The sequence below is a fragment of the Vidua macroura genome, chromosome 1 (genome assembly GCF_024509145.1).
Source record: "Vidua macroura isolate BioBank_ID:100142 chromosome 1, ASM2450914v1, whole genome shotgun sequence".
NCBI classification, from domain to species: Eukaryota; Metazoa; Chordata; class Aves; order Passeriformes; family Viduidae; genus Vidua; species Vidua macroura.
This window is the reverse complement of record NC_071571.1, coordinates 106,516,080-106,537,597: the sequence shown is the minus strand read 5'-3', so window position 1 is coordinate 106,537,597 and position 21,518 is coordinate 106,516,080. Positions and strand designations below refer to the sequence as shown.

General features: G+C 40.1%; 1 protein-coding gene across 1 annotated transcript in view; it reads right to left on the bottom strand.

The window, feature by feature from the left end:
- Positions 1-1,200: 1,200 nt before the first annotated feature.
- Positions 1,201-21,518, bottom strand: part of COLEC12 (collectin subfamily member 12) — a 94,723-nt gene continuing 74,405 nt past the window's right edge. The window contains exons 3-10 of the mRNA XM_053994703.1: positions 17,791-17,913; positions 11,589-11,687; positions 8,019-9,065; positions 6,109-6,606; positions 5,851-5,987; positions 4,981-5,090; positions 3,171-3,316; positions 1,201-1,992 (exon numbers count right to left, since the gene is read on the bottom strand). Coding sequence (XP_053850678.1) covers positions 1,973-1,992; positions 3,171-3,316; positions 4,981-5,090; positions 5,851-5,987; positions 6,109-6,606; positions 8,019-9,065; positions 11,589-11,687; positions 17,791-17,913 — 2,180 coding nt within the window. The 3' untranslated portion in view covers positions 1,201-1,972. The remainder of the gene's footprint in view (positions 1,993-3,170; positions 3,317-4,980; positions 5,091-5,850; positions 5,988-6,108; positions 6,607-8,018; positions 9,066-11,588; positions 11,688-17,790; positions 17,914-21,518) is intronic.

The window sequence follows — 21,518 nt, the reverse complement described above, 5'->3', positions numbered from 1 at the left end:
ACTGATTGATCTTAGGAGCAATATTTGAAAATCTGAAGTACAAAATCTTGTCTCTTTCCAACAGAGCTGGAGTATTTCAATAAACGTATCTGCATTCAGCCAAGGTAAATGGCAGGTCAGGAGGCAATGGAAAAAACATCTCTCCAAGAAGCCAAAACAACTTCCTTCATTGTGAGCATGTGGCCATGAGAAGGGTATAAAAACTGGAAACAAATACCAAGGTTTCTGCTAATGAATTAACCCCCTAATTTTTAAAATTACTGATAAACAATATTGCTGCCTAGACAACAGCTCACAGGACTGTGGAGGAAACTCTCTGGGTTATGGTATAATCTCTTTCTTCTTTGCAGCATATTTTATTTTCTTTTTTGTTTGGGAGAGAAGTACCAGTCCAAGAAAACCAAGAGATCGATTTACAAAGCACTCTGGAGAAGTGCAAGTTTATTAGACTTTTCTGAGTATGGCATGTTTTTCTCACCAAATCTTGAAATCTGTCTTAAAAACAAACATATTTCAGTGTGTGCAGCTTCTTTGTTTCTCTTTTCATAAAGTCTCTCACCTGGGTTTGACCTGCAGTATGTGTGGCAACTACTGGGGTAGAATTCCTTACAAGAAGGGAGAAGGAATGAAAACATTTCAAAATGATTATTAAAAATTGGAGATTTACTTCCATGGAATTCCCTCCTGAGTGGGAGGAAGGGAGGAAGGGAGGAAGGGAGGAAGGGAGGAAGGGAGGAAGGGAGGAAGGGAGGAAGGAAGGAAGGAAGGAAGGAAGGAAGGAAGGAAGGAAGGAAGGAAGGAAGGAAGGAAGGAAGGAAGGAAGGAAGGAAGGAAGGAAGGAAGGAAGGAAGGAAGGAAGGAAGGAAGGAAGGAAGGAAGGAAGGAAGGAAGGAAGGAAGGAAGGAAGGAAGGAAGGAAGGAAGGAAGGAAGGAAGGAAGGAAGGAAGGAAGGAAGGAAGGAAGGAAGGAAGGAAGGAAGGAAGGAAGGAAGGAAGGAAGGAAGGAAGGAAGGAAGGAAGGAAGGAAGGAAGGAAGGAAGGAAGGAAGGAAGGAAGGAAGGAAGGAAGGAAGGAAGGAAGGAAGGAAGGAAGGAAGGAAAAGCTTTTATTAAAATGGTGTTTCCATAGTACCCTGATGAAACACTGACTGTGATCAGAGCTATAATGAGTATCTAGTCCTTAGTCAACTTAATTGTTACACATGCAGACTAGACTGCATACAGTAAGGAAAACACTATCTAAATTCTGCTTTAAAAGTTATTTAACCAGAACAAATCATCTGGGAAAGTAAAAATATTTCTAACTGGAAAAATATTTCCCTATAGCTGAGCTAGGCCTGACAGCAAACCTTAATGAATTATTAGTACCTTTATTGTTTTCTTTGGCCCCTGTGCACTATATTTGTAAAAAAAGTCAGTAAAAAAGAGAACAACTGTAAAAAGCAAATATTTTGTACAAAAATACAAAGTTTTAAAAGCTCTTAAAAGTATATTCCATATTATTGATAAGAGTTGGACTATATATATATATTTATATAAAATCTATATATTTGTGTATCTGTATAATTTTTCCTACATTTGGGATTTTAGCAAATTAAGCAACTGTTTACACAGTTGCTTTATATGTTTTTCTATATGAGTGACCAACAGTCTTACTCAGATTGATAGAATGTCTTTCCTCAGAAGACATAAGCTGCTTATGGATGTGGTTACTGGTTGGGAAGAAAATCTAAAACAGAATTAGTCCAACAGTATTTCCTGACGCTGAGGGTCGAAAGGCCTTAAATAATTACAGGATGCTGGAGAAGAGTTATTGCTGAATTCCTTGATGCTTTTAAATCAGTTTTCAGTGCTTGCTTTTTTCTGTTTTCATATTTTTTTCAATTTTGGAAGTCAGTGTTGCTCTTTCCCGGGATTTTCTTCTTCTTGACATAAATTTCCTTAATATGAAGGTATCTGTAAAGTTATAGCCTATTACACTCCAAGAATTTGCCCTACAGAATGAGAGAAAACAAGAAAAACAAAGAGAAAAAGAAATCCTGTAAAAGGCCTGTGAAGATTAAACAAATTTCCAAAAAGAAAACTTACAGAGATCAAGGTATGTAAAAAATTTGAGGAGACTCATATTCAGATACTGTAAGTCCTGGAGGATAAATATTTGTAAACATTAAAGTTTTCTTAAAATAACAAATGTATGTAGGAAAACCAGGGTAAATCATATTGTTACTTACACATGGCCCTTCACTCCGGACATCCAAATAGAAGTATACACACAAAGCTTGTTCAGCACTTAGTTTTGTCTTAGGGGACTACGGATGGGATGTAATTTTGGCTCTAGCTGACATTTATGTCTGCCTTCACTGAAATTCAACCGACAAGTTTCCAGCTGGAGGAGCCAGGCACCCTTGGCAAAGCAATGTTTAAACAGGTTGTATGGAAGAGATAACGTTTCAGGCAGAGCCCCTCCATGAACACAAACACCAGCTTTGACCACGTTCTGTGACGACGGGGCCGGGCTCTAAGCAGCCATGGGAACCACCTGCCCTCTGCTCCTGCAGAAATGCCTGTGTCAACAGAAGGAGATGCCCTGTGGCAAACACCTGGCTGACTGCTGGCCACGCTGGCAGTTTATGAGTCCTTCACTCCAGCTGCAACGGATGAGATGCTTATGGCCTATGGACCCGGCTTCTCAGTCCCATGGGACATCTCCTGGCAGTAATGGGAATTTTAAGATCTCCTTAGCAGTCACCAAGTGCCTCCTATTGCACAAACTCTCAAAACAAAGGCTTTTTGGTTTTTGGAGGCTGATTCCTGAGCCACCCTAAGGCCAGCTTTCCCTGTTGTGTGGCCGCTGACCCTATGAAGGCAGCTTCCAGTGTGGGTAGAATCTGGACCATGTGCCAAATCATGCCCATAATTTTAGGCATGTGTTAAGGCTACAGGAAATGGTCAAGATTCTGAGCATTCCATGGCTATAGCCAGCTTCGAGGCTGCTTTTTCCAAGTGCAATAAATCCAGCACTTGCATCTGGATCTGAGTAGAAGTGTTCCACATGTGATTCCTCCTCTTCCTCAACAAGGCACTGCTGTAGCATTCAGCCAAGATCTCACCTCTAGCTGCGGGACATTTACTATGGGCAAGATGGAATAATCAAACCAAGGGCCTTGCTTACCTTTGTCCATGTCTTTTTCACAAATGAAATTGTTAACATCTTCACAGTAGAAGTCATTCCAGAGCCCAGCATAGATCAACCCAGCGCAATCTTCCCCTGGCCCATGCCCGTGATCCCAGTTATCAGGCTGCCCAGTTTTCCAGTTTCTTTCCACAAAAAAGCAAGAGATATGATTGCACAACACAGCACACATGGCAGGTTTTCACCACAAGAAATTAACGAAAACATCATGAGATCTGTTCTGAACGGGAAACACACATTGAGACAAACAATACATGACTCTTGCTGAAAATGGAAAACAGATGTATTACAGAGAAGGGAATCTATTCAGCCTCCGGCTGCCAAAACTCAGAGACCTAAATTTAGACCAATGAACTTTATTTTAGTTTCTGAGCGTACATGCACACACAGTGGGAGTGCTCCATGCTCCAAGTGCATTGCTCCAAGCCTGCCAAACCTGCACATTCCTACTGGCAGATGGGACTGAGAAGAGCCCACAAGCTCAGAGGTAATGCCAAGATGCCAACAGCCTGCCCTTGCTCACTGCAAAGCCCTCTGACTGCACCAAAGGTGGGCATCTTGGGAGGAAAAGCAAAGATCCATGTGTTTGAGGGACACGTGCTCATATGGGAAGGAAATTCTATTGACTTTTAAGAAATGCACACAGTATATTTACACACATCTTTTGAGATCGTTAGCTTTGATGGCAAAATTGAATGTAGCAAGCAAAAAAATCTTGCAGCAAGTGTTTCCTCATCCTGTTTTGGTTTAACGAGTGAGAAACGCTTCCAAACTCAGGATTTGAAAGCTCAGTTTTCCTGAAGAAACAGGTTGTTGAAGGGAGTTTGTGATTGCTGGCTGACACAGTCCATGCTCAGCTAAAAAACATGCCTGCCTGACATAGAGCGTCCAGCCAGGCACCTGGGAGGACAAACAGCTTTCCAGAAGTAATGAAATACTCCAAAAATCTGTAACCAACAGCTCTGAGGTTATGACAGAGAACCTAAAACCATGGTGCAGTGGAAATCTACTAAAAGCAGCACCTTAAGGAGGATCAGTCACAGTGCTGCCATGAAGAAGAAGAAAGATGAAAACGGGAAAGGAAAAAAAGGGGAAAATATTACGGCTCATTTGAAATGAATCTGACTTTTTCCATGTTTTTCATCTAAATGAACACCAATGAGATCACAGCTAATCATTTTGTAACATCTGACTGACTGTAACCTGTTTTTCTGAAGCACAGCATGCTCAGATCTATAAACTCTTTAGTCTACTCCTCAGTATTAAAAATTTGGGTGGTTGCAATCTGTTCCATTTAGGACAAATTAGGTGTAGCCCTAGGATTCCTGGAAAGCTGCCAATTCAGTTCTCAGCTGGCCAAAGCACAGACGCCCTCATTTCATGCATTTTCCTTATGTTGAATGCTTTCCACTTGGTTTTGGGCTTTATCTAAAGACTGGTCATTTTTTATCAGAATGAGTACTCTATTTATAGCCAGTTGTAATGCAAATAAGGAAAATTCAAACCAAAACAGTAAAACTGTGCTTTCTATCTCAACTTTGTAATAAAAGTCAGAAGCAAAAGTTTTGGCAAGAAACACTGTGCTGCGTAGTTATGTGATTCTTTCATTCAACATTCAGTTTTCTTTCTGGCAAGGAAAGGAATCCTTGTGCATGGAGAAGGCAGAGAGAAAGAACCCCAGCACCCTCAGTAACAAATTAAATTATTGGCATCTACAACCATCTGGATTCATTAGATAATTTCTAGATGCTGCTTTTAGAAGTGTCAGCATTGCTTTTTATTTACGTACGTGTAAACTGGTAAGGATCCATCCAACCATCTCCATTCATTTTCCTTCTCTGAATCTGTTAGTCCAATCCAGAAGCTGCCTTTCCCAAAAATCTGTCTTTTTATCCATTGCTGTGAAAGAAAGATCTTAGTCCATAACAAGGACAAGAGTTTTTGGGGCCAATACATTACACTGGTTTTATGAGCCTCTTATTATTAGAATTGGGTGGGCCAGAGATATTTTTCTAAGCTGAAGATATGTTTCAGGAGGTGGCCTTGGGACCCCTTGCCCAGACTAGAATCCCTTTCAGTTTGCAATGAGGTAGAGAGAGCTAGGCATGAAAATTGGGCTGACATAAAGCCACAGCTAATATCTTATAGACACAAATTGAAAATAACCCTAAGAGTAAGGAATTGTATCTTGACATCTCCACTGCCACGTTGAATAGTATTAAAAATACTATTTGGACAGCAAAAACTATTGGCTAGATTAAAGATACTTTTGGGTCATACTAGTCCTAGGATGCATGTACTAAATCAGATAATTTAAAATTAAATTATATTCACTACTGCAAAAAATACTTTGATAGTACACAAGGCATAATGGATTCCATCTTTAAAGGTTCAAAACTCCTACAATTCTCAGCAACTTTTCTTACTGCTCTGTCCCCACCACCTTCAGGGTCAGTATCAGTTCTACTCAAACTACCCTTCTTCATAGGGAGAAGCTGCTGATCAGGCAGAGGGTGGACAAAATTCTAATGAGTCAATCAATATGTTTACTTCTACTGTATGAACTCACGGTGCTCTCAGTTTCCCACTATCTTGTGGTTTCTACATGTTAAACAACTTCAAACTTCCTCCTTGAAAATCAGCAAGAGAAGGTAATTACCTGCTCCTCTTTGTTGTTGATGATAACCAAGCGCGATGCTTTCTCTTCACAGAATAACTTTGCCTCTTCAAAAATTTCTCTTTCAATTGAAAAGTAGTAGCACTTTTCCGTGTAGTTCTTCCAATGGGGAGAACAACCTGTGATGTGAATTTTTTCATGTTAAGCCTGTTATTGGTAACTCAACAGAGCAGTAGTAGGGTCAGTAATAAATGGAGGAACCCATTCCCATCCACAGCATGCAGTGTGTTGATGGCTTACCATTAGCCTCGGGTACGGGCGTAGGTTCACTCTGTAGTGCCATTGGCATCCCTGGACCTGGCGGCCCCGGTGGGCCCGGTGGGCCAGGCGGGCCCTTTGGACCTGGCAGCCCAGGGACTCCAGGGAGTCCAGTTATTCCTCGTGGTCCTGGTAACCCTGGGCTTCCCACAGTTCCTTGTAGGCCTTGAAATCCAGGCGGGCCTTGAGGCCCTGGTGGACCATCCTTGCCTGGTGGCCCTGGTGGCCCTGGGTCTCCATTTGGTCCAGGCAGACCTGTCTTGCCCGGAGAACCTCTCTGACCTTTGGAGCCAGGTGATCCTCTTGAGCCTTTCCCGCCTTTTTCTCCTGGTGGCCCGGCTGGCCCAGGTGGGCCCTTCTCCCCTGCAGGTCCTGGTGGTCCGGGCTCTCCTTTCTCTCCTTTTTGTCCTTTTAGGCCAGCAGGGCCAAGAGGACCTTGAGGGCCTCTGTCACCTTTAGGTCCCCTTGGACCAGGAGGGCCTGAAACAATGTAAGCATGCAAAGTGGGGATATGCACAGAAAGCAAAACAAAAAGCCCACGTAGGGTGGGCTTGTTTAATACATCTCAGACCAGCGCCACTGGATATTTAATAACAGAGAAACCGGGCTAACAGCTGCTTTCATCAGTGCTTGTAATAGTGCAGCTGCTTTCCAGGTCCTATATACTGTTGTCCTTTCCTTGACCTCCACAAAATACAGGATACAGAAAAGACTCTGATACACCCAGCCATGTGAACTGGACAGTGACACCATGCCCCAGGTGACCAGCCAAGGTGCCAGTCCCTACAAAACTCTGTGCACTAGTCTATACTAGTGCACCAGTCCTGTGCGTTGGAGGTCCTGTTCCCTCACTTGGCCATGCTCCCTTCTCCTTCTGGTCTCATCTCTCTGCTCTTAGTCCCAGGACTCTTTCTCCTGATCCTGTTTGTTGGTCTGTCAATAACAGGGCGTCAAAAAGAGACAAAATGACGGATAGTGAGCAAAAGGCTAACTGTGGGAAAGACCAGAAGTTGCAAATTGGCCAGCTCTAACAAGACAGGGAACGATAACCCATGACAGGAAATGACAATACTGTGACAGCAATAAACAACAAAACTATTTGGGATTCTGTTCATGGATAAGCAAATCCCTCAGTATCTTCCCACCCCCGGTACAAATCTACATAATTCAAACTCCTCCAGAGATAGATTTCCAAGCTGGAATCATTTAAACCTGGTTGAAATGAGAATGGTTAAGGTTACTGACATGTAATCTTGGCTCTAATGCAGCTTTAGTTTATTTGGAGCAATGGATTTATATTTGTGATTAGAGGTTTAGGCTGGTTCACATCTGATTGGAAATATGAGTGTTCTTTTCATTTGGGATAATATTTGGCTGGGATAAACCTCCTAAACCTGATGCTATTTATTTCTGGAGAAAATAAAGTATCCCAGGATTAAAAACTAAGTGAAGTAGGATGTTTTCTGGCAGACTAACAACTGGCTTAAAGTGAAATAGCAACTTGTTTTTCAGTAAGGGTGGACCTTCCTGGGAAAAGTCCAACATATATTTTTTAGCCATTTCCTCTTTACTGGGGATTGGTTTCTTGAGGTTCCACACCTTCATTCACTTATTTTAGAAACTAAATCAAAACCAGATCCAGTCAGTCAGTCAGACAGAATAAAATTTTGCTAAGTCAGAACCTTCTTTCATAACATCCCCATTTTAGCTATGTAAAGAAGGCATAGAAAAATCAGTGTGGAAAATTCAAGCTACATGTACATTTCCAAAGTTTAGGATTAGATAATGGAAAACCTCAGGACTCTGTACCAGCATGCACTAACTTCTACAGAACTAAAGAAGTAATGCAAGTAGGAATTCAGCACACACACATCATTAGGGAAGCTGCCTACCTTGTAGGATAGTGAAGTTCTTGATGAGCTGGCCATGTTTGGAATCCACCAGCTTCATCTCTTCCATGATTACTGACAAATTGGCAACTTCAACATCTAACCTTGACCTCATCAAATCCTGTTGCACCTTGAGAGATGCAGAGTCTATGCGAATATTGGCTAGCGTGCTGTTCATAAAAATCAGCTCATCTGAGTGTTTACTTAAGGTGTCCGTACAAGTTGTCCTGATCTCATTGAGATTGCTCGTCAGTGTCCGTAGGTGATGAGCAGTGTAGCTGATGTTGCTGATGATATTGACTATATCGGTTTCAAAGACCTGGAGCCTTTCTTCTAGATGGCTGAATTTGGCAGCAGTTCTGTTTTCATCTCCTTTATGCTGTTCCTGGAGATCCTTTAGACTTTGTTCATTGGCTTGGGCAATTGTGGTGATATTCTCCATCTGCCCAGTGAAGGAGCTGAGCTGATTGTTCATGTCTTCAAGTGTATCATTGTTGGCTTTTGCCATTGCTGAATTGTTGGCAGCCAAAGCCTGTAAATTGTGTACTTTCTCCTTAAGCCAGTCAGTATCCTTCCGGGCCTGAAGGACAACCTGCTGCAGATTTTGAAAGTCATTCTTGATTCTTATAATAGCCGAGCTTGTATCTTCCATTGACTTCTGTAAGACACTGATAAGATTTCTTTGCTGTATTTGAGTCAGGTTTAAGTTGTTAAGGCTCATGATGACCACGTTATGAGAATGCTCTTGGCTTTGCAGATTTGCTTGTATATTACTTGTGTCTTGTTGGAGATTGTTGATATAGCCAGTATATGCCTGGAGAGTCTTATTGACACTGATGATCATGAAAGAGTTACTATCTAAGGCACTTTTCATTTGGTTCTGTCTATCATCTAATAAATTTCCAGTCTCTTGCAGCTTCTCCAGTGTGTCTTTGTTTCTGCTAGTTTTCTCTGCAATGTCATGAAGCTGCTGACGAAGAGCCAGAATGTCAGATCTGAAGCTGGACAGTTCAGTGTTAGTATTCAAGGCTTTTTGTCCAGCTTGGTCATCTGTTGTACAGGAAAAAAAAAAAAAAAAAAAAAAAAAGAAAAAAAGAACGGCTTTACGGATTTTTTGTAACACAGTATAAAACAGCACAGTGTATTTTAAGAACAGTCAGGTTGTCAAACGGTTCAGTAGAACTTTTATGCCATCTTTTCCAGAAAAGAGAAACCACTAAGCAAAGTTCTGCCTCTAGACAGAGAAAAAAAAAAAAACAAACAAAGAGGAATTTATGGAGACCTTGTGTTTTGCTGAGGAGAACAAAACGGTGATTCTGTCATCATGAATGGGAAAAAAATATGGTTAGAAACTCATGAGTATATGCAATCAAGAATGCTGTGCTCTGAATGAAAACTGAATGGGAAACAGAATTCAAAACATTAAACAGGTATCAGGAAGTGTAGGTTTTGAAGTTACAACTGGATTTTGCTGAAAGCTCAGAAGTTTATTTTAACTGTTCATGTTTTCCTCTTTCTTTTCATTGCAAGTGGAATACCTTCATTGTGATTTAGTACATATAGTTCCAATTTTTAAAATCTTGGGTTTAGCTTTAAGTAAGTTCTGATACTTATTTTAAAGGAATCTGGATTAGGGACAAAAGCTTTCCCAGTAGGCTACTTCAGATATGTCAGGATAAGATATATTTCTGGTTTTCTCTCTAATACATTACTATTGCTTTTAATGACATTTATTTTGCCATTATTGTTTCCTTATGTTCTGAGCTTGAGGAAGGCAAAACCTTTAATCTTTGAGAAACATCTCTGGTTGGGCTTACATTGCCCTACGGAATACTTCTGGAAGTTTGTCCAAGCATGATAAAGCATTTGAGATTGCACAGCCTATCATCCAGGACATAGAAACCAAGGAAATAAGCAGTCAACACTTGCTTTCAGGGAAGACTCCCTTGCTTGACCTCAGTCACTTCACTATCTTGCTCACAGTCCATATATTTTCGTCCTCATCTATGTGTAGCTATATTTATGAATTAGACAGTCTGAAGACCATAATTTCAGATGATGCCAAGAGAGAGCAGTATGGTTTTCATAAATTACAGTGAATACAGCTGTGTATGGTGCTTTTGTCTGGTGTGATTGAATGAGTCATGATGGCAAATGTCATATGATGGCTTGTGAGACTTCAGCCTGAAGTGTTTATGGAGTCTTTTGCGGATGGACATCTTCCTGAGCACAGTTCCTCTCCCTGCCACTCCTCTCACCCCCAGATCTTCTCAGTTCTGACTCTATGTTTACCTCTTGGCTGTAGCTCAAATTATACTGTGTTCCTTACTCAGCTCCGACAACTGCCAGGTCCACATGCAGCTAATCCCTGAAGGCCTGTCTTCCACTCACCACACACTTTTATCCTTCTGGCCCTACAGCACCTCTCTTACTTTTATGTCTCCTCTCAAACCGCTCCAGGACTTTCCTAACTTCCTCCATGGCAAGTCCACTTAAATGGGAACTGATGATCCTGAGCATCTCACTGAGCATCCAGCGAGCAGTGTGTAAAAACGTGTGGTCATGAAAGAAGCGAAGGTGCTCCAAGTCGTGAAAATTTAATCAGCATAATATAATAACCCAAATAGAATCCCAAAGGTTGGATGAGCAACCTTTACAGAAGTGTAACATTTACTTCTGTAGATGTGTCAGTAAAAGAACATATCACTGAATTACCCCATGTCTTTGAACTAAATGAAGTGCGCAAATACTTTAAAAGCCAGCTATTTTGAGGGGAATATATTGTAAAAATTTACAATCGAGCTGCAAGCAAGGAAGTTTTCCTAGAAATGCATATCTCAATATGTGGTTTAGAAAACTAGTCAAAATTTATTTCAAGAATCACATGCATGTATGTGTATATTAATACTTCTACAATGAAAATTATATGTACAGGAAGAAAAGTAAAAATGTACACTTAGAGAGTAGAATCTTTATCCATGATTTTTTTTTACATCTTCCTGAAAATGGAGAATTTTGATAGCACTTGGGAGACCCAAACAGATAACAATCTTATGTCCTGTATTCCTTGAGATGCTCAAGAAACAATTTATGGAAGTAATACACTTGCCTCAGACATAAGAATTTTGAATAGTTAATTATTTGTGTACCTTGTAAAGTGGTCTTCAGTTTTGAATCTTAATTGTTAAAACAGCATCAAGATGACTGGGTGACAGGTGCTCATTTTATGTAGAATCTTTTGTGCTGTAGAACAACTACTGTTATGTTTTAGATCTCTACCTCAGAGAAGATTCTCTCCTGAGGGCAACATTTAAGTGTCTGTTTATTTAAGTTTAAATGCTTTCAGAGTGACTTCAGTGGGAACTGTACATTTTGAAGTATTCTTAAGATGCTCATCTAAGTAGAGCTGATCTGAGATATTTTTAAGTAATTTCCCAAGTACTTGAGAAACTGGAATGGAAGTGCTGTATCTTGTCATAGGCAGAGATTTTTCAGGCAAATTTCCTGCCTCAGTCTGCCAGAAGAGCACCCCAGGTCCACAACACAAAGGGGCTTTGCTTGCGTGTAGATTACCTAATTTCTTCAGATCACTCTCCACTTCTGTGAGCTTTTCTGTGTATCTTCTGTGGGATGTTTCCAGGCCACCTGTCACATTGTCCATTTTTTCTACAACTAGGGGAGAGAGAACAGTGTGTTATGAAAAGAAGAAAAGGGAAATTATGAAAAAAGACTAGTAAACAGTAAAGCAAACAAAACCCCACACCATTACCACCAAACAATAAAAAAAGAAAACACCTTAAAATTGCCTTGCTTGCCATTACACACTGCTGTTGCTCTGTGAAATGTTGGAAGGATGAGCTCGTATTTGCTGGACCCAGAATTCTTCTACTTCTTCAGTCTGCCAACAGTCCCTAATGATTTTTTTTGCCCATGAGAAGTCTCTCTCTGAATGAGGAAATCCCTCTTTGTGGGTTTTCCTCACAAAGTCCTTTCCTTTTAACAGTATTTCCATGCTTCAAGCACAGTGCTGTGTGGCAAAGGAAAATGGATTGCTAAAGGCTCAGATGTGTGAAAGAAGACTTCCTTTAATGTTGCTATGAACCATTTCTCCTTAAAAAGATTTTTTTTTTCTTGTGCCTTTTCATCATTAAAAGTTGCCACCTGGATAGCAAACTTAGGACTGATAGTAACTGCTAAATGTTTTGGGGGGGTTTAAACATATTGATAATGGTACAGATCACTCAAAACAGTCTTGAAATGATTCTGCCTCATTAAGATTGAAAGGATGGCCATTCAGGAAGTGCAGATTTATAACTGATGTGCGCTTTATTTTGTAATGCCTGAGTACTTTTCTTGTCACTGAGACACTCAATTATTTGATGAAATTAATACGGGAATGGAAAAAGCAGAGCAACAAATAAACAGCCCGGGGTGGCTTCCAGTGGCAACAATGTGAAATGCTTGCAAGGTTAGAGGTAGCCTACAGCTTTCACACTAGTCTTTGTCTAATAGCCTTTTGCATTCAAGCCACAACCAGGGGTAGAAATTGCTTCTCATAATGAGATTATTTAGTCCTTTTGCTACACCGGGAACAGAATGGGTCTGTAACAACCCTGGGAGAGGCTACACGAGTTATTGTGCCAGCTCCTTTTTTTCAAACAGAAGAAATAAAGTGTTTCCCATGTTTTGAGGTTCTGTAAACCTGTGTGGAGTAGGAATACCTCAAGTCTTTCTGTCTGTGAAATGATCTGCAGCTAGGAAAGAGTCTTATAAAAATTGTTGCTATGTAAAGGTTTGGGTTTTCACAAGAAGTGAAATTTAGGGATCTTTTGCTGCTCATGAGTGACCACATGAATCCCAGACCTTTAAAGTGTAGTCCAGCAGGTGCTCCTTCTTTATTAACGTTTGCATTTGTTTTTTTGATTCTGGGTACCACTGTTACACTGGAGGCTTTTACTGCTTTCCCAAAACCAACATGAGAAAAACAGACCAAGACTATTTGATGGAACATCACTGAGGAGTTACAACAGAGAAAAAGTCTCAGGAGCTTCAGAGAGACCATACACCCTTTGATGAATTACCTGCTTGCTCCTTTCTAGGCTGCTAACAAGTCAGTAAAACAGAGACTTTACTGTGTGTGCAGTCATTGTGACTTTCTGTATTTGAGATGATGACAGATTGCTTGCTAAACACCAGACCCAGGCTACAATAAAGGCTTTGCTTTTTCAGAGGGACAGTTGCTCAATATCTTCTGCTTTAGAAAACGTTTTTCTCCCTGCACTAATTTTTTACTGTTTCTTCTGCCCATTAAAGTTGTCAAAATGCTATATGCCATTTTTCCTAAATGAAACCAGAGTTGATTCTCTGTTTATCCTGCCCTGCTGTCTTCCAGGCTGGAGCCCAGATCAACAAAGATCCTTCAGCTACTTCTGACACTCCACTGATGCATGTATACGCCATCACATGCAGAGAGAGCGAGGCCTTGGCTTTTCCTTCTGGCTCTAGGCAGCTCCTTGTTCAGTCTGTGGTGTTCTCCTTTGTCTACAGATCGTCACTGCCAGGGCATGGCTCACTCTGGGCACTTAGAGGGACCTTATGAAATAATCTGTATTTAAAAAGCAGGCCTAATTCAAGTTTTTCTGCTGAACCTGTGCCTTGACTAGCAATGTCACATCACCTACGGTTCTTGTTAATTCAGTTTTAGTGTAATATTCAACTGTTTCCCCAGTAATGCAACACACTTGGAGTTGGCAAATGAATATATATTATCAATAATTAAAAGAAAAATGTAATTTCTTCCTTTTGATGTCCAAATTAATGCTAGTTTGTACTTCAGATCTGAAGTTTGTAAAACTAAACTGTCATATAACAAGTATGTTTTCATAGTTGAATGAAATCGAACACTGGAAGCTTGAGTTAAAATATAACCTTGAAGAGTCCAAAGCAAATGTAAACAAAATAGTAGTAATCCTATCGATAAGTAGTTGTCTGGCAGTTAAATGAGACTGAACAGAAGTAATTATACAACAGCATATGGTATTTTCATTGTTCAAAGTGTAAAAAAAAGCCCAAACCACTGAACTCCAGCAGCAGAAACAAACCTGGTCTCTGCAAACCTGACTGCAGGGTTAGTTCAAGGGCTAAGCTGCCATCCCATAGATAAACCAATGCATGTATTTGCTTTATATTGGGATGGGATCTTAGCATCCATGGTCAAATAAATCATGGGTTTGGGGAACTTGATCCCCTGCCCAAACTCCTTCCCAAAGCAAGTTGTAGCTTATTTGCTTTTCTTGCTATTGCCCTGCAAGTGGAAAGGATGAATTTGGGATAGAGAGTAGCAAGAGGCCAGAGTTGGGTTTTGTTGCTGTTGATGTCAAAAGAGGTCATATGGACCAATGTCCTCTTATTGGGAATGTCTTTCCTTCCCTGGTAGTAGCTCCCACCACCATCTCTGGATGGAGCCTTCAGTGGTAGGTGAGCATATGGAACACTTTCAGAAGTGGAAGTCAACGTCTAGCGAGTGCCCCAGACTTGAACAGCCACTTTTCACCTTCTCCACAAAAAGGCTAACAGGCAGATCAGCTGTAATATCCCATACAAAAGGCTGCTCTGCTGCTCCCAACAATCTGTCCGCTCTGAAAAGGCAAAGTTGTGTATGTCTTAACTTGCCTTTGGTTAACTTCACCTTAATTCACAGCTTGGTCTCTCTGCATTCTCATCTAATTTTCTGACAAGAACACAGTGGAAAATGTGGCAAAGATCCTCTAAAGGAAGCCCAAATTTCAAGTAGATGCTGACCAGACCAGTGAGGACTGTCTGCATCTAAGCCACTATGACAAAATGTGCCATTTCACCAGAATGTGTTGGCCCCAGGTAATGGCAGGCGAACTATGTCTGGGAGACAGATAAAAGAATGAAGATGAAAGTCATGGTGGGCATGGAAACCAAAAAACAAGGATTGACTAGAGAATAAAAACTACCATAAATTCAAACTACAAGCTTGCCTTTACTGGAATGAGCCACAGGAAGAACATTCATCTTCAATAGACAAATCTGACACTGGCTGGTGCCAGAAAAATTTTAACTTTGTATTTTTCATTTAATTTAATAAAGTATGTGCAAAAATTGCAGATTGCTTTATTAGTGTTTTAAACAACAATTTGTCTTCTCAAAGCAGAAGAATACTAAACTTGCCTCGTTATTCCTTCATGTTTTGTTTCTTTGTTATTCATTCATGTTTTGGTTTCAGGGTTCTCCAACATACTATGAAATTTTTACCACTAGTTTGGAGGTTTGTTCTGTGTTGACTTTGCCTCCCATTGAGTTACTTTTTTGCTTGCTATATTTAATCCACTGATTAGTAGTTTTAACATTTTAAATCACAAAGGATATTTAAATGCGACGTAGGAAATTAAAGTTTTAAAAGTAGTTTTGGGCTTTATAAACATAAGTGTGGGAGGCAAATTTAATAGAAACTTAGCTAAGAGACTGAAAGAATCCCTGATGCCAGCAGAATTCCTTCTTTCAGTGTAATATTGCAGTAAAAAAGAGAAGCTAAATTCTGATACAGAGAGGAGAGTTCAAGAACAATATACTTTTATTCAGAGTTTTGGTCTTCTTTAAGGACTAATTCCTTCTCAACAATCAAAACTATTGCAGTAATTAATTTGAATATGTACTGTCAGCTGGGGTTTTATCTAACTTATGTTTTCCCTGCAAATTAGCACGTAGGTACCCGGAAGACAAAGCTCTTAAACTGCAGGTACAAAGGGCAGAATTAATGTCTCACATATGAGCATTTGCTGTTTGGTGTTACAGAAGTTACTTGGATTCAACAAGACTTTTGTCTCTCTGCCTCTTTCCCTTCGCATTCAAATGTTGCAATCACCAAGATGAGCAGTGGAGCAGTGGTCACCAAAATGTCTTAGGGTCTGTGAGCAAGATATGCATTATCCACCTTCCTACAATACCTTTTACATTTATTTTTGGAAGAGGGAATTCTTTTGTCCTTGTCCTGGATAGCTGTGATTTGGTACTGCTATGACAGAAAGACTCATCCCTGATGAATGACTGCTCATTCAAAGAAGGAAGTTTAGAAATGAGTGAAGCAAAGTTTGAGCCTCAAGAAGAGAGCAAAGTCTGGGGAAAAGATGGTGCTAGGGGTCCCCATAGAGAAAGAAGCTTGAAAACTAGATTGAAATGAGGAAGACAAACTCCTTCTCCCAAAGTCTCCTGGACAGTTTCCTTATTGCTATTGCTTCCTCCACACATGCAAATCATTTGCCAAAGCAAGATAAAGAGCAGTAGTGTCTCCAACTTGATACGCTGCATCTGATGCTGAGTGAGGGCTGAGTCTTCTGGGAAGCCCCAGAACTGACAGTCTTATATAAAACTCTTGAAGGAAATTCTGCTAAATCCCAGTCATTTAGTGGCTGGGTTAAGCCTGGAAAGATCCCATTCTCATCTGATGTAAGCAGATCTCTGCAGATTTATAGCTGCAAATGGCCTCCCCTAATCCATTTGACCAAATGATCTTATATTTATAGATCAAGAATAAGTTTTTGAATCCTGGAAGGCTTTTTGCTTTTTGTCCCTCAAAATCTGACTTCCAGAGACCAGTTACTTGAGGAGATGTATTCACATAGATGTACTGCACTTTTTTTACATTTGATGTGAATTTGCCACCTTCTGTCTGCTTTATCATGAAACAAGATTACCTAAATCTCTCTATCTGTTCCTCACATTCTCTCTTTTCCCTGGATAAATCTTCCACCTAAACAAAACAGTTTTAATTTTCTCCCACTCAAAACTGCGCCAAATCCCCTTAAATAATTATTTATCCTTTCTATTTCTACAATTTCCTTTTCTTTCCCTGGCAAAGGACCAGAGGTGATGTCAGCTCTGCTATGAGTGCAGCTGTTGGCAGCACAGGATGCAATGCATGCTAATCACATGGATATTTACTCAGCTCCTTGGAGGGGTTTTGAAGCTAGTCTTGGAGCCATACTCAGACAGGTAGTTTAGAACTAGCTTGGTTTTCTCTGCAGCAAGCTGTGATGCCCTGTTATAAGGCTCATAATGATGTTGCTCACTTTCCTTTTCATGCCAGAAATTCACATCTTATTTATTTCACTTATTATAGCTGTAACTGCACAATAAGCAGGTATTTACATCAAAACATTTCTATAAATGCCTAAGTAGCTACAGTTAATTTGTGATAAGAGTTTATGGGAATTTAAAGCCATGTTTCCCAATGTGCCCAGCCAATGACTTGCACAAATGAAATTCTCTCCATTCCTGGATTGTTCAACTACCAAAATCATTGAAATTACTATTAAAAGCATCTAAATGTCTTTGTTCATCACAATTATTGTCGATAGTCAATATACTGGCACCTCCTGGTTTAATTTTTCTTCTTCCAGATATTTCAAAGTAATATTGATACTACATTTTGTTCCTGTGATAAATATCATATTAGTAAGATATTCCTGGCTGTTGCACATGTTACACAGCTTTGCATCTTCCAGTACTCCTTCTTGGTGGAGGAATGATTATTTTGTTTTAACCTTCCTTTCAAATGTCTAATCTGGTTTAAAAATGTCATAGTTATTTGAAAGTGAAATTCTAAGGTTGCAGTTTGTTGTTATGTACATACAAAAAGCCAGCATGGTCCAAGTACTGATATTTAGGGTAAAATGTGACAAATTCCTAGCTAGTAAGTGACAATGTGTTTGGACACTTGTCTGAAATGTTGGTCACAATGCATACATACCTTTGTATCCCAGAATGGCTACTGTGATTGTTAACAGGGCACATAAAATGTATAATAAGATGATGGAGAACTTCAGTGCCCAGTTATTTTTACACTTGGTACATTGGCTCCCCTCCTGAATACCTGCAACAGAAAATTTAAAGAAATTTAAAACAATTGCAAAGAACACATTGCTGGGTTTTTCTCCCCATCTCCTTGCCTCTGTTTTCTGAAGAGCAAATTATTTATCTCAGCAGATGACGTTTACATATGGTGCCTATTTGCCTATGCTGCCAGGATAAAAAATCATGGTGGTTAGAACATCTGTTCAGTGAAACAATCACTTTGGGATTTTAGCATGTGTAAGAGAAGTAGGTTCTGCTTCACTGGACAACCTCTGGCTTTCCTGAGAGGTGGCTGTTTTCTGATTGTGCTAACAAGACTATGGTGAGTTTTGGAAATAAAACCTTTATTAGCATCTCCTCTGTCAGGAATCACACTACAGCAGCTCTTTCTTAGCATTTGGTATCCCTGTGGGGCAATAGGACACAACAAATGTTCTGGCAGAAAAAAACCCACAGAAATAAAAGAACATTGTGAAAAACTGGTAGGAGTAGTTCTGCTTTGTAACAATCACCACCATGCAAACACTTTCCATAATGAGAGAGACTTGCATATTTTTGGGGGGTTTTGGAGGACACTATTTTCACAGAAAAGAAGGGGTGCTTCATTGATACAGTGATCCGTTCATCCACAGAAAAAGTGCTGGTGAATTTCTCTTTGTGGACAAGCTTAAGAAAAACAGCCTCAAATTGATGAAAGAAAACAGATTTATGCTATTCTAAATTTAAACTTTTTTCCAGAACAGCTTGATATCTTTGAGTCTATTAGGGAAGCACTTTTCCTCTGTTAGGGAAGCAATTTTCCTCCGTTGTGCTCCTCGGGAATAGCTCAAGAGTGTTGGGAGCATGGATTATTAATCAGAAGCACAAATGTGTAAAAACCTGAAAACTGGACTGATGTGCTGGAAGAAACAGTCGGGATTTATCCATCTTTCCAAGGTGCGTTAAGCAGGCCAGGATTAACGTAACTTTCTGTGTCTGTCAGAAAATGCATTTCTTTGATATTTCACTCTATTTGTGTACTATTAGGGGAGTCCCACAGGAAAGCTTTAAGCTCTAATAAATTCTATGTACCAGATTACTTAACTAATCAAAACTTGCTCTGTAGCTTTTTATGAGTAACTTATATTTCCCCTGAGGCCTAACACACAGATGATTTTACTTTTCCAAACTCATGACCTTCTGCAGAGTGGTTTTTTATTTTTCTTTTTTTTTTTTTAAGAGAAAAGCACAAGCCACTTCCCCTGAGTTCAAGAAGGATGGGTGACCAACATAATGAGTCAGGTCAACTGCATTTCTCTCTCCAATGACATTTTCCAATGGCTTCCTGTAACCTAAGGTACTTGAAGAAGGACGGATTACCATATTGGAGCATCTGAGGAAGAGGATTTATACAAAGTTTATTTGACAGGGCATTTTCTTCAATCCTCTCTGCACATATACTCGCTGTGGGTAAGGCAGAAATGCATCTTTTGCAGGTCTTTTCCACCTTACATTACATCATCATATGTTTTTTCTAAACTTTTCAGGTGTGACGTCACATTCTGTTGCCATGTGATGAAAGAGATGTCATAGATTTGAGTTCGTGTGGTTTAGGTATAAGACCAGCTGGGAACATCTGGTTCTTTTTTCAAGAACATTATGGGAAAATGAGACAAAGGCTTGTAAGCATAAACTCAAGAACAGAAATTCCAGAGAGTAAAGGCTTCTCTTCTGCCTGTGGGGTGGGAAGGGATGGAGCTGGCACAGAGACAGGCAGTGGCATAGCCCACTTATTGGTGACTTGGATTTGGAAGGGTGGTAACTCCTGCACCACAAAAAAAAAAAAAAGGTGAAGGGTCCATAATTCAGTAGTCAGGTTTGCTTATGGATCGTGATGCATGGGCTGACTTGCTTTCTTTGGTTTGCAGTCTCAAGGAGTTTGCTGGTGAGGAAGCTCTAACTGCTGAAAAAGCAGGAAAGGGAAAGTGCAGTTTTCTAAAGGTTTGCAATAGGTATTTGGAGACTGAAATGATTTCACAGTGGGAACTTGGTGGTGTCTGGAGCACCATATTGGTGGTCTTAGCCAGTACTAATGGGCTCATTGAGCCCCTGTGCTCTAAATGCAAGGTTCCTTCTCACTGAAAGGTCTAAAATTCAGATTCCAATTTGGTTGTCTTTGAAAGTCCCACATATCCAAAAACAAGCTCGGGGCAAAACTCACATCACATTCACTTTCTAAACACACAGACAAACAGAAAGCTTGATCCTCCTTATTTTAATGTTAATTGAAGTAGGCCTAGATGCTTATCTGGGAAAAATAATGGACTGCAGAGGTACAAAACACAGAGAAAGGCAGAAGTAAAAACAAAGCTTTTGGCAGCAATTGCACAATGAAAAGTTTCACTTGATAGATGTCTCATAGTAAGATTACTCATTTTATGACATGACCAGCTTTCTGTCACTGTACTCTGGCTTCCTGGGTAGTGTAACGAGCTGAAACTTCACTGATGTCACTGGATGTATTGCAGTTCAGCATCAAGCATCATATATGTTCCAGTGCTTCACAGGGATCTAGTTTCACTTGTCTCAACCCTCTCTACCCCTGGTTCAATAAAACAGCACTTTGGCTTTTTGGAACTTTTTGTTTCAGTGTATTTCAAACTGACATCAGAACAGCACCCCAACAAAAGCCAGACCTCTCCATCCTTTCACAGTCCAGCACGGTTGGTATCAATAACACAGGCACATCGTACTAAAACCATCATACAGGCTGGAGTGATTCCATTAACTAACTGGCCTGGAATTGTGTACTGCATTCCGTAGTGGGGCTTTCTGCCTGTCAGCCCAAAACTACTTCTGATTGCCAATGAACCCCTGCTACCCTCATCCAACATGACCCAGGTCCAGGGCTGGAGTGAAAAGCCAGGAAGCTCTAACAGGCTCCTTTGTTTTCTTTTACCTGGGATACAGTAAAATCTTTCAGAGCAATTATATTTGCTCCTTATCACAAACAGGTAGTGCTGAACTCTGCTGCTAGTAACATGAGACTTTCTAGTTTACTAAACATATAAAATCTACTACAAAAATACTAAAGATATAGGTACCCTTTGAAGAAAATATTTGGAAGACTCATTCTGATGTCTTTCTGAGCAATTAAATACATTAGGCTTTATGCAAAAGCCAGGAATGCAACCCTCTCTATATAGGGATGAACTACAGTATAATCAGAGCTCCCCAAATTCCCCAGCACACACCCTGACTTCAGCTTGCCCTGTCATTCTTCCCCACTACCTTGCTTAAGGATCATGCCCAAATAAGATTGCTCTGATATAGGAGATGCATTTAGTCCATGTCGTGAGGACACATTTTTTATTCAAAGGTTGTTCTCAAAAGATGTGATAGCCAAAATATTAAGCAACAACAAATGGGAGACAATTAAAAATGCTTACTGTGATTACACAAAACCCAGCAGGTTGGCATAAAATCATGCAGATTTACCACAAAAGCTGTGAGTTGAGGCATGAAGGAACCCATGCTCAGGCTTTAATTTGGCAGAAATTCCCCAATTTTATCCACTAGACTGCTTGCTGTTATGACTGACATAAAATGCAGAATTTTTCCAGGAGATGTATCACATTTCATCTA